This window comes from Elephas maximus, chromosome 4 (assembly GCF_024166365.1).
Source record: "Elephas maximus indicus isolate mEleMax1 chromosome 4, mEleMax1 primary haplotype, whole genome shotgun sequence".
NCBI lineage: Eukaryota > Metazoa > Chordata > Mammalia > Proboscidea > Elephantidae > Elephas > Elephas maximus.
This window is the reverse complement of record NC_064822.1, coordinates 61,317,755-61,330,355: the sequence shown is the minus strand read 5'-3', so window position 1 is coordinate 61,330,355 and position 12,601 is coordinate 61,317,755. Positions and strand designations below refer to the sequence as shown.

The 12,601-nt window shown below is 47.1% G+C and overlaps 1 protein-coding gene across 1 annotated transcript; it reads right to left on the bottom strand.

The window, feature by feature from the left end:
- Nucleotides 1-794: 794 nt before the first annotated feature.
- On the bottom strand, nt 795-2,918 carry KCNA6 (potassium voltage-gated channel subfamily A member 6). The gene has a single exon (XM_049881486.1). The coding sequence runs from the start codon at nt 2,385-2,387 to the stop codon at nt 795-797; it is 1,593 nt and encodes a 530-aa protein (XP_049737443.1). The 5' UTR covers nt 2,388-2,918.
- Between the last annotated feature and the right edge of the window lie 9,683 nt (nt 2,919-12,601).

Here is a 12,601-nt window from a genome sequence, read left to right as displayed (position 1 = left end):
CCCTTTTTCCAGGTCCTCTGCACAGGAAGGCACTTGCACATAAAAAGTATTTGGCTCTGAGAACGAACCTTCCTGGAAGATAGAGTCAAGGGATCAGAGTTGGGAGGACTAAATGTAGACCAAAGACCAATGTCTACCATGCCAAAACACACGCAGAAGAATTCACTGTCCCGTTGGTCTAGGACTGACCTTAATGTCCTCCAAATGGTCAAGTTGAATTGTAGTTTCCTTAATTCCATCCAAGATTAGAGGTGAGTAACGTATGTGGAGGCCCTACCGAGGGTCCTCTGCACTTGTTACAGGGCATTGGAAGAAAACAGCAGGTTGAGTACTGTTTCTGTCCTTCCGCTTCTGCCAGCTACCAAGAGGCCAGAAGCTCAGACATGTGCATGCCCCAAAGCAAAGAGACAGGACCCAGGTAGACCTGGTTTCCATCCCAACGGCATCTTTGATGCTGGAGATATTATAAGTCCCAGCCATTAGAAATCAGTCTTGAGAGAAGATCAGAGGGGAATGTATATCTCATCCATGGGACAGAAGATGGGCTCAATCGAGTGGCAGCGTTGGAATTTCAAAAATGTCACCCAGATGGATAAACCTTAAATGTTTCAGGGATCAAGCAACAAGGCTTATAGTCCACGTATTTGGTGCTGGATGCCATCCACTAGGTATAGGGTAGGGAGACAGGAAATCAACTGCACAGAGCTAGGATGAGAGTTGTGAAGAATGAGAAGGAAGCCTAAGAGATTGTTTGCTCAAGGCCACCCTTCTTGTGCAGGCCCTGCCTGCATCAGTCAAACTTCAGTTAGCATTCTTTTCTCTGCATATACCCGATGTGGAGTGTGAAGGTAGCTGGGTCTCCGTTCCCGGGTAGCCTCAGAGAACTCAGGCTTTCCAAGTCCATTGTCAGCTGCCTTCAGGTCCGGTGCAGGCTGCCCACAAGTGACATGGGTGTACTGGCCTTGCTCCTCCTGCTCCGTCTCCCGGTGGTAGAAGTAGTTGAAGTTGGAGACAATGACGGGCACAGGCAGGGCGATGGTGAGGACCCCAGCAATGGCACACAGTGAGCCCACAATCTTGCCCCCCACTGTCATGGGGTATATGTCCCCATAACCTACCGTGGTCATCGTAACCACCGCCCACCAGAAGGCATCTGGGATGCTGGGAAAGAGGGAGTCATCATCATCAGCCTCTGCGAAGTAGACGGCGCTGGAGAAGAGGATGACTCCGATGAAGAGGAAGAAGATGAGCAGGCCCAGCTCTCGCATGGAGGCCTGCAAGGTCTTGCCCAGGATCTGCAACCCCTTGGAATGACGGGAGAGCTTGAAGATGCGGAACACCCGGACCAGGCGGATCACTCTGAGGATGGCCAGGGACATGGCCTGCTGCCCATTCTGGCCACCTCCTCCACTCACCTGCTGCTGCTCCTGCTGCTGCACCAGCTCAGTTCCCAGGGTGATGAAGTAAGGGAAGATGGCCACCAAGTCAATGATGTTCATGATATTGCGAAAGAAGGCTGGCTTGCTGGGGCAGGCGGAGAAACGCACCAGAAGCTCGAACGTGAACCAGACAATGCACAGGGTCTCCACCAGAAAGAAAGGGTCTGTAAAGTAGGAGCCCCCAAGAGTACTTGGTGAGGATGAACCCCCTGTCACCATGCCCCCAGGGGTGAGGCCAGGATTAAATTTATAGGCATCATCTTCATCCTCCTCTTCCTCCTGACTCCCCCTGGAAATCGGAGAGGTTCGGCTCACACCACCGCCATTGCTTCCACCTCGACCATCTGCACGGAACTGGGGCAAGGTCTCCAGGCAAAAGATGACGATGGAAATCAGAATGACCAACACTGAGACGATGGCGATCCCCCTGGCGGGCCCAGAGCTCTCCGGGTACTCGAAGAGAAGCCAGACCTGGCGCTGGAAGGGCTGTGAGGGCAGCGGCTTCTCGTCCTCACCACCCTCGGGCAGGCAGCCCTCGTCCTCCCGGAAGGCCGCCAGGGCTTCATCTCCCAGTTGGTAGAAGCGAATCTCCTCCAGGAAGATGTCCAGGGGCACGTTGACAGGCCTCCGCAGCCGGCCCCCGGACTGGTAGTAGTAGAGGATGGCGTCGAAGCTGGGTCGGTTGCGGTCGAAGAAGTACTCGTTCCTCAGAGGGTCGAAGAAGCGGACGCGGCGGCCTGGGTCGCCCAGCAGCGTGTCCGGAAATAGAGACAGGGTGCGCAATTGCGTCTCAAAGCGCAGCCCGGAGATATTGATCACCAGGCGCTCGCTACTACAGCAGCCGCCGCCCCCGCCGGCCTCCGGGAAGTCTCCCGCATCCTGTTGCTCCCCCTCTGGCTCATGGACCTCCCCTGGCGCCGCCAACGTAAGGGATTTCTCCGACCTCATGTCCCCTTCGCGGTGCGCTCCCTGCCGCTAGGACGGCGCCCACGACCCAACCTCGAGAGCGCAGCACCCGCTTCCCAGCTCCCTGCTGCGCCCTCTTTTTAGGGTGGGGCTCGCGCTCTTCCGAGCTCACGGTCTGACCTGGTGGTGGGTCCGTAAGCCCCGAAGCCCTGGTCCCTGCAAGACTAGGTCTGGGGAGGTGACTTAGTTGCAGCGGATTGTCCCTGAGCCTCCAGCTACTGGCGCCTGTACTGGAGGTTACTGGGATACCTGGAGCCGCAAACTGGCGCGTGTGAAATTGGATGCTCGAAAAGACGCGTGGCTTCGCTACCCGCGGTGCTTTGAGACTCGGCTCCCGGACGCAGGGGTCCGCCCTCCAGACGGGGCAGCTTTTCTCAGCTCCCAAGGCGCTTCTCCAACAGCTCAAGAGCCCACGCTGCAGCTGGTACCAAAGGGCCAGATGCGCCTCCCTCCGGCTCGGCAGTAACTCCTGGCTGGGCTCGGCCTCCGCCCTACGTCCACCGCGGGGCTCGGTCTGGCCAAGGTCGCGGTTCCCGCTGCCACAGCCGCCACCTCCTCCCTGTGAGAGGCGCCGGAGGCCTCCGAGAGGGCTCTCGGTCTGCCCCGGCGCCGCCGGAGCGCGGGGACCCACCTCCCACCTTTCAAGCCTTCCCTGCAGCCGCCGCAGCTGCAGCGGCTGGGCTCTCAGCTCTGCCCTTCCTTCCCAACACACACTCTCCAAGTGACGTGGCAGGCCCCGCCTGCTGCCCCCTCCCACCCCACTCCCACATCACACCCCTCACCAAGCCAGGGGATGCGGCAAGCCTGGAAGCTGTGGGGAAGAGAGGCACACTTGTCTCCCCCAGTAATCTTTCCCGCGCTCGCCTGGCACACCTGTCCTTTTCACACCTTCACATTCCCAGCACCCCCCCCCCAAACAAACACCCAGTTCCCTAATACCACACCCCTTCCACCTCTGCAATCAGCTCTTCTGATTTGGGTTTACTGAATTGACCTGTGCAGTGTAATTCATCAATAAGAAAACACACTCGCCCCTACACACTCTGCCCCATCACACTACAGAGCGCAATGTCCTCCACTCACCCAAAAATTTAATGAAAAAAATTAAACGGTAGTGCGTCCCTCTGTATTTATAAAGACCCATTTGCCAACTTCTCCAATCCCTACTTAAAAAATAGAAGAGATGTCTTGAGAGTATTAATTTAAATTGTATTCCAATGTAGGTCTCCAAAGAATACCATTTTCCCTCTGCAAATCTGAGATGAGGTTGCAACAGTTCTAAGTTGGCAAAATGATAGCAGAGAGAAAGGAGTGGCAAGTCTCCCAACGCCTGTCCTCAGATAAGTTTCCAGGGAAGTCCTGGAAAGGTTAAACAGCAGCCCTGAGGAAGAAAGGACCAGAGACACGGTTATCTCACAGTTATCGTACTAGAGAAGCACTCCCTGGAAACCATTTGCCTTAAGCCTTCCTGGAATTCTGTTTACCAAGTGGAAAGGGGGATGTAAGTGTTGATTTAAAAAGTGATGGCTACATTTACTGAGCATCTAACATGTGCCAGCCACATCCAAGTGCTTTTCATCTCATTCAATTCTCTTGAACCCTAGGTAATGTTACAGTGAAGATCCACCTGGCAATATCTGAGAAAGGCAAACTTTGTTATCAGAGGCCACTTGATTTTCCTAACTGTCCAGGAGGGAAGAGTTAAGGATACTTTTCCATCCATTTCTGCCAGGCCTGTTGGTCTTCCTTCACTAGATCACACAGGCTGGCGTCTAGCGGGGAGGGCTGGTCTGATCTTCTCAGACTGCCTCTTCCAGGTAGGTTTAATATTTGCAGCTCTGTGCCTCAGTTTCCCCCCTTCTTGGCTGGCTGTGGCCAAAATGAATTGGCTGACAACTACAAGGTGTCTTCATGTAGCTTCTTGTGCATGTCAGTTCATTAGTAAGGGCTCACTGATGATAATGGTGAGAAAGATACATAAAGGCACTCTCAAGCCACAAGATGCATATGCATTCTTTGTGTTGCACAAAGTGTTTTAAAACCACAGTGGTTCTCAGCATCGTTCTTTCCCAGAGGAGCGGGGGAAGTAAAGGGACTCAGGCTCCTGGATGGGTAGGGAAGACATCAGACAGTTAGTGGGTAGGAGAGATGCTAGTGTTAGCACTCAGTGCAACCTCGTTCTCTAGTCTAGTCCCACACCAGGTCTGCCAGGCAACAGGCTCTGCTTCCTCTCCATGCTGGTACTGTCTCTTTGCACTCCCTCCTCTCACCTTGTATGTTTCAGTGAAGGGTGATAAAGCAAGATATCCAGTTACCCAGTCCGTTGTCTTCCTGTTTACAGGCTATGTAATTAAGCAGCTTAGGCTTCATGAATGTCTGTTGCTCCATTCAAAAAAAAAAAACTTTTTTTGGCAGGGTCAGGGGGGACATCTAGTTCAATTGGCATATATAGTTTATAAGAAAATGTTCTATTCAGAGTAGCATCTGGGATCTCAAAAGCCTGTGAGCGGCCATCTAAGATACTCCATTGGTCTCTCCTCTTTGGGAGCAGGAGAGAATGAAGAAAACGAAAGATACAAGGGAAAGATTAGTCTAAAGGACTAATGGACCACAACTACTATAGCCTCTACCAGACTGAGTCCAGTACAACTAGATGGTGCCTCACTACCACCACTGGCTGCTTTGACAGGAATCACAACAGAGGGTCCCAGACAGAGCTGGAGAAAAATGAAGAACAAAATTCAAACTCACACACACAAAAAAGACCAGACTTACTGGCCTGACAGAGACAAGAGAAACCCCAAGAGTATGGCCCCCCAGACACCCTTTCAGCTCAGTAATGAAGTCACCCCCGAAGTTCACCCTTCAGCCAACGATTAGACAGGCCCATAAAACAAAACAAGACTAAAGGGGTACACCAGCCCAGGGCCAAGGACTGGAAGGCAGGAGGGGACAGGAAAGCTGGTATTAGGGTACCCAAGGTTGAGAAGAGAGAGTGTTGACATGTCGTGGGGCTGTTAACCAACGTCATAAAACAATGTGTGTACTGTTTAATGAGAAGCTAGTTTGTTCTGTAAAGCTTCATCTAAAGTGCAAAAAAAAAAAATTTTTTTAAAGAAAAGGAAACCAACAACAAATATGCGATACTCTTTACCTCTGTCCAATGACCTATAATTATCTCCTGAATTGTTCATTGATTTACCCAGGATTCTTTTTTGTTTTTGTTTCAAAATTTTATAATCAATGATTTCATTAGCATGTTCATTTTCTTCCTTGCCGTTTTTATTCAAGGGATTGCCGGATAGGTCGGTAACTTTTCAAAACAAACCTTGAGGAAACATGGAATGGAGTCTGAATTCTTCCAGAAGGGCACATAGCCCAATATGGTGGTGGGAACTCTATGTTTTATAGACCATCACTTCACTATCCCTTGGGCGAAGCCAGGCTGACGCTGCCTGTCAGGAGACAGGGTTGTCCTGGTTACCTTCACAGAAGCTGTGCCCCAAGAGAGGTTACACTGTGCATGGGGAGATTCCCCTGGAGAGAAAAGTCATTAGCAAATTCATGAATCAGGGTTCTGTTTTTAGTACTTTTGTGAAATAGACTCGTTTCCTCACTTTAGAAAAACCCTACGCCTAGATCATTCCTCCCAAGAATAGATTAGGAATGAGTAAAATCACACCTTCAGAAGCACCAGTTCCCAGGTGAGGAAAGACAAGAGGTATAACCTCATGGACACCACAGCCGTACAGCTTCCCGTGACAGGTGATCATTTCCCAACATGCACTGGGCACCTAGTTCATGCCAGCACTATGCTAGAAGAAGATGATAGGCCCCAAATGAGGGGGTCACTCATTTATTTAGGAAGTGTTTATTGAACAGCTGCTGAGTGCCCAGATGGTACCAGCTGCTGGGGATCCTGCAATGACTTAGACAAATATCTGTTCTAACGAGCTTACATTCTAGTCCAATAAATGTGTTACATTCTAGACAGAAAATTTTAAAAGTAGACAATGAACTAAAACTTTTAGAAGTATTTAAATCCTTGGCACAAAAGTCTTCTTGAGAGATAGAATATGGATAATACAGAAAAATATGACCAGAATCAAGGCCTTCATAGAACTCCACAATTCACAATTCAAGTTAAGGAGAAGAGTCAGCAACAGAGACCAAGGGGCTGACAGTGAGGCAGAAGGAAAGCCAGGAGAAAGGGGCTGCCCTGGAAACCAACGACTGGAACCAGGCACCAAAGGCTCCCACCCTCACAGACTCATGCAGAGCCTACCACTGAACACAGTACCTCCATCAGTTCAGGAATACATGGTGGGAAGAAAAGGGTACCAGAGGGGAGGAGCCACCTAAAAGTGGGTTTTTGTATCACACAAGATGAACATAGACCATGTGCATAATTTGATAAGTATTTATATTCTTATCTCTGCCCTGGACTTAAAATGTACTGAATCCTAGGCATATATATGATCAGGAGCCCTGGTGGTGTAGAGGTTAAGCATTCGGCTGCTTGCCAAAAGGCTGGCAGTTCAAATCTAACAGCTGCTCCTTGGGAACCCTATGGGGCAGTTCTTCTCTGTCCTATAGGGTCGCTATGAGGCAGAATTGACTAGACGGCAATGAGTATTCTATTTTCTAAGCTTCTTTTCTACTACATGTTTGACTTTGATGCGCACATGTGTGTGCGTGTGTATGTTCGTCATTTTCAGTTTCCTCCATATCAAATGTATTGTGTGGCTTAGATTATACGTGAAACCCTGGTAGTTTTGCTTTGGGGAGGGAGAATGGTGGAAATGGACATAATCTTACTATTTCTCTGACTCAGTAACCTCTGGGAATGATTCTTTCCACTGCCCTATTCCCCACGGACCACTGCTGCAAGGAAGGGGTAGAGAGTGATTGACTCCTTTCCCTCCACTGACTACACACGTGTGCACAAGTACACGCACACCCTCCTGAAAAAGATGTGTCCCAACCTTCAGCTTTCCAATGTAGAATCCAAGCCACTCCAAGGTTGTTGGGAGTAGGGGCGATGAGCCAAACGTTGTGTGGTTCATCTTACTGACTCAACTCTAGCAAGGCCTCACTGCCCAGTCCTACAGTTCTTCCTGATGTACTCTGTGGAAGTCCTTTTGCCAAAAGACAGTGTCCCACATAATCCAACCCCTTTCTTCCTGTTGCCTCTTTCATCAATTTCCCTGGGGTTTGAGTCATTTTTACTCCTTCTCTTAACCCAATCCCATTCTTTCTGCTAAGGAGACAAAAGAAAGAAGCTTTGACTCCTGAGAGAGATCAGAAGAATAATGGGTGATTTGGTGGTTCTATACTTTTATCAGAAGCCCTGGTGCACAGTGGTTAAGCACTTGGCTGCTAGCTGAAAAGTTGGTGGTTCAAACCCACCAGCCACTCCATGGGAGAAAGATGTGGCAGTCGACATCCATAAAGATTACAGTCTTGGAAACCCTATGGGGCAGTTCTACTCTATCCTATAGGGTTGCTATAAGTTGGAATTGACTCGATGGAAATGGGTTTATGCTTTACTTCGCAGCCAATTTTTGCTAGTTTCCTATTGTCCTCTCTCTACCCAACCCAAAACCCACTGCCATGGAGTCAATTCTGACTCATAGCAACCCTATAGGACAGAGTAGAACTGCCCCACAGAGTTTTCAAGGAGCGCCTGGTGGATTCAAACTGCTGACCTGCTGGTTAGCAGCTGTAGCACTTAACTTCTACGCCACCAGGGTTTTCCTCTCGCTACACATACACCGAAAATTTGGTCATCTAGAAACTATGTTAAAAAATCAGATGTCTGTAATAAAAACTATTAAGAAAACATTCTGCATCCACTTTGGAGAGTGGCGCCTGGGGTCTTAAATGCTAGCAAGCAGCCATCTAAGATGCATCAATTGGTCTCAGCCCACCTGGAGCAAAGGAGAATGAAAAACACTAAAGACACAAGGTAATTATGAGCCCAAGACACAGAAAAGGCCGCATAAACCAGAGACTACATCAGCCTGAGACTAGAAGAACTAGATGGTGCCCGGCTACAACCAATGACTGCCCTGACAGGGGACATAGCAGAAAAACCCTGAGGGAGCAGTGGGATGCAGACCTCAAATTCTTGTAAAAAGACCAGACTTAATGGTCTGGCTGAGTCTAGAAGGACCCCAGAGGTCATGGTCCCCAGACCTTCTGTTAGCCCAGGACAGGAACCATTCACAAAGCCAACTCTTCAGACAGGGATAGGACTGGATTATGAGAGAGAAAGCGATACTTATAAGGAGTGAGCTTCTTGGATCAAGTAGACACATGAGACTATGGGGGCAGCTCCTGTCTGGAGAGGAGATGAGGGGGTGGAGGGGATCAGAAGCTGGGCAAATGGACACGAAAGTAGAGAATGGAGGAAAGGCGTGGGCTGTCTCGTTGGAGGGAGAGCAACTACGAGTATATAGCAAGGTGTGTATAAGTTTCTGTATGGGAGATGTATGGGAGACTGACTTGGTTTGTAAACTTTCACTTAAAGTACAATAAAAATTTTAAAAAATCAGATGTCTCAAACTTTAAGGGCTAATTTCCTGGCAATAGCAGCTATTTGAACTAATTGATGCCCCCCTCCCACAACTGAGAGTATAACTCTTAGACCTAAAATCCCCTTCTATTGACCATGATCACTTGCCTCCTGGGTTTTCCCTCTGACTAATTGGACCAATACATAAGCTTCAATAGATAAGCACCATTTATAATTAGCTGCTTATTTACAGTTTTTGATGATGATGACAATGATATCAGCTACAAAGTGGTGATGGTGATGATGCTCCCGAATTCACTAGAGAAAAATCTAACAGCTTTCAGCTGAGTGAAGCTGTGTATTGAAAAAGAAATGCATTAGACATCTGTGCCATGCAAATCAACAGCCTTAGGAAATGACTAACCATGCCAAGAAATAAATCTATAAAGAACTCCTTATCTATCAGGGAGGATCCCAAGAGAACTTGTTAGCATTACAAGTTTATAGGCTGATTTTTCTTTCCCGTTTCCCTACTATGGTAGTCATTAGTGCTGTTTGCCAGATAGCTCCAGCTCTCTACCTTTCAGGAACATGAGGGATTGTAATTTCTAGCTTACTTGTAGTTAAGTTGGACCAGATAACTAAGTCTAGCCAATGAGCTGAAAGCAGAAGTGATGTGTGTCACTTCTGGACCAAAGCATTTAATTACGCACATGAAAATTTCCAGAGCTTTCTTTACCCTCGCCACAATGACCAGCATCACTCAAAAAGGTGGCTGGTCTATGAGGGTGAGGTCCATACCAGAGTGAGGTAGTATGAAGCAGAGCCCCTAACTGGGGCAACAGGAACGTAGCATAAACCTTTGTTGTTCTAAGCTCTGCTATTTTGGGGTTGATTTGTTATCACAGCATACTCTAGCCTATCCAAACTAATTCAGACATTAGTACCCAGACTGAAAAGCTGCTATAACCAAAAACCTAAAATTTGTGACATTGGCTCAGGGACCAGACGGTGGGCAGTGAAGAAAGTTTACTGGAAGCTGTTACCAGCAATCCATGTTACAAGTGGCAAAATATTTGAAAAACTTGTGTAACTAGAAAAAGGTTTGAAAACGGATTGTTAGTATTGAATGTGGCTCCTATTGGCTCCTTCTGACAATGTAGTACATGATATGGATGAGCTTGGGAAAGAGTTGGCCACTTAGCAAGTAAAGATGAATTGTGAAAGAGAGAGTCCAGAAATTTGGGGATTTTCAAGGTTGCCAGGGGCAACTGCTTCTCATCCCCGATAAGAAAGAGACAAAATTTAGAAGGGCGTTGTGCAAAAAGACTGATTAGGACTCAGGCTTCCTTCACAGAACAAATCATGCATAGAGCAGTTATGCCCTTTGCTAACTCCTCTGAACAGAATAAGGTGTTTTAGAGTGAGAATCTAATTTAAAAAGTTATAGCTTTCAGAAAAATCACTTGAATTGGGCAAAGTGGCTCAGGAAAAAGAGAGACTAGAGGTATAACATCCCATAGAAAACTGATAGACTCAAATTATCCACTGTTACCTTCATTTCAGAAGAACTGTCATGGATTGAATTCTGTCCCCCAAAATATATGTCAACTTCGTTGGGTCACAATTCCCAGTATTGTGTGGTTGTCTTCCATCTTGTGATTATAATTTTATGTTAAAGAGAATTAGGGTAGGATTGTAACAACCTTATTAAGTTCATGTCCCTGATCCAATGTAAAGAGAGTTTCCCTGGGGTGTGGCCTGCACCACCTTTTATCTTACAAGAGATAAAATGAAACGGAAGTGAGCAGAGAGGAGGGAACTTCATACCACCAAGAAAGAAGCACCAGGAGCAGAGCATGTCCTTTGCACCCAGGGTTCCTGCATAGAGACACTCCTACTCCAGGGGAAGATTGATAACAACGACCTTCCTCCAGAGTTGTCAGAGAAAGCCTTCCCCTGCAGCTGACACGCTGAATGTGGACTTCTAGCCTACTAGACTGTGAGAGAATAAATTTCTGTTTGTTAAAGCCACTCACTTGTGGTATTTCTGTTTTAGTAGCACTAGATGACTAAGACAAGAACCATAGGTATGGTTATTGGCAACTGGCACATAAAGCTGACTGGCATGCATAGGGAAAAGCCTAAGGAGTTTTCCATACAGTCGTACTGCCTAAGAAACTATGACCTAAACTAAACAATTCATGACTGTTCAAGACTTAAAACAAGCTTTAAGCCACTAAATTTTTATGGACTAGAATCAGGCTGCTCAGTCCCCAAGGAGGATATTAACTACGATGCCACCTCAGATATGACAGAAAAGGATAACAGAGAAAGAATAACCTCCCAGATGGTGAAGCCAAGGGACATAGAACAGTGAACCAGGGAGTCTCTCCCAGTCAGGAAATTAGGGCCTAATTCTGCTCAGCAGAATTTTAGAATTACTATGAACCAGTGACTCCTGTGCTTCTTCCATCTTTTCCCTTTCTGAAGGGGAATGTTTACTGAAGTTATCCTATTCCTAATCAATGATTATATATTGTGTTGTAGAAGAGAGGCAGATAACTTGTCTTTTGGGTTGAAAATCTTCAAATCTTCATCCACATCCATAGAAACTAGAACATATCACTTTCTAATGTAAAAACCACTAGAGATTCTAGAATTTCAGCTTGATAACAGGGCTGGGTGGGGCTTTTGTTTGTCCCATTTTGAGAGTAGGTGTATTTGGTAGGAGCCAAACATTTGGCAATCAGAAGTGCAAACCATGGTAGTCGTAGCTGCTATTTACCAAATATTCCCAGTTCTCCATGTTCTGGGCACATGGTAGAATTGTATACTTCCTGTTCCACAAAAGGTTGTGTGAGATCATGCAACTAGTTTTGGTTGGTATGTTGTAACATGTGTCATGTCTTTTCCTGGAATACTGAACTGCCAGAGCTCTTTTCCTCTGCCATAATGATCTGAACTTGGGAAACTAATTTCTCCATCAGCTGATGACCCAGATTGAAAGGCATAAAGCAGAGCTCCAAGAATACCAGTGGTGGATAGGTTCTCTAGAGAAGCAAAACCAGTAAAGTGTATAAATGTCTATAGAGAGAGATTTATGTAAAGGAAATGTCTCATGTGGTTGTAGAGGCTGGAATGTCTCAAAATCCATGGGTCAGGCTGAGGCTTTTCCTGATTCACATAGCCACAGGGACTGGTGAACCCAGGAATGGCAGGTTTCAAAGACCTAGGAATCCCAAGATCGTAGGGCAAGACCACAGGTAAGCTGCTAGCTCAAGTTCCAAGAACCGGAAGTCAGACAAACAGGAGCCAGCCGGAGGATCCAGAGCGAGCAAAAGTCCACAAGTCTTGCCAGAAAGTGCACTTACATATTTGATGTAGGCCCCACCCCCAAGGAAAGCCACTTTCAACTGATTGGCTACTCATAGCAGATCCCATCATAGAGGTGATCGCATTATATCAAATCTCATCATAGAAGTGAGCATGTCCTCATACAACTGCCAAACTACATCATAACTGCCAAACCACTGAGAATCATGGCCCAACCAAGTTGCCACATAACCTTAATGATCACAGATATGTAATCAGAACAATAAACAATTCTGTGTTATAACTCACTAAGATTTGTGGGTTGTTTGTTACTACAGCTTAACCTAGCTTTTTCTGGCCAATA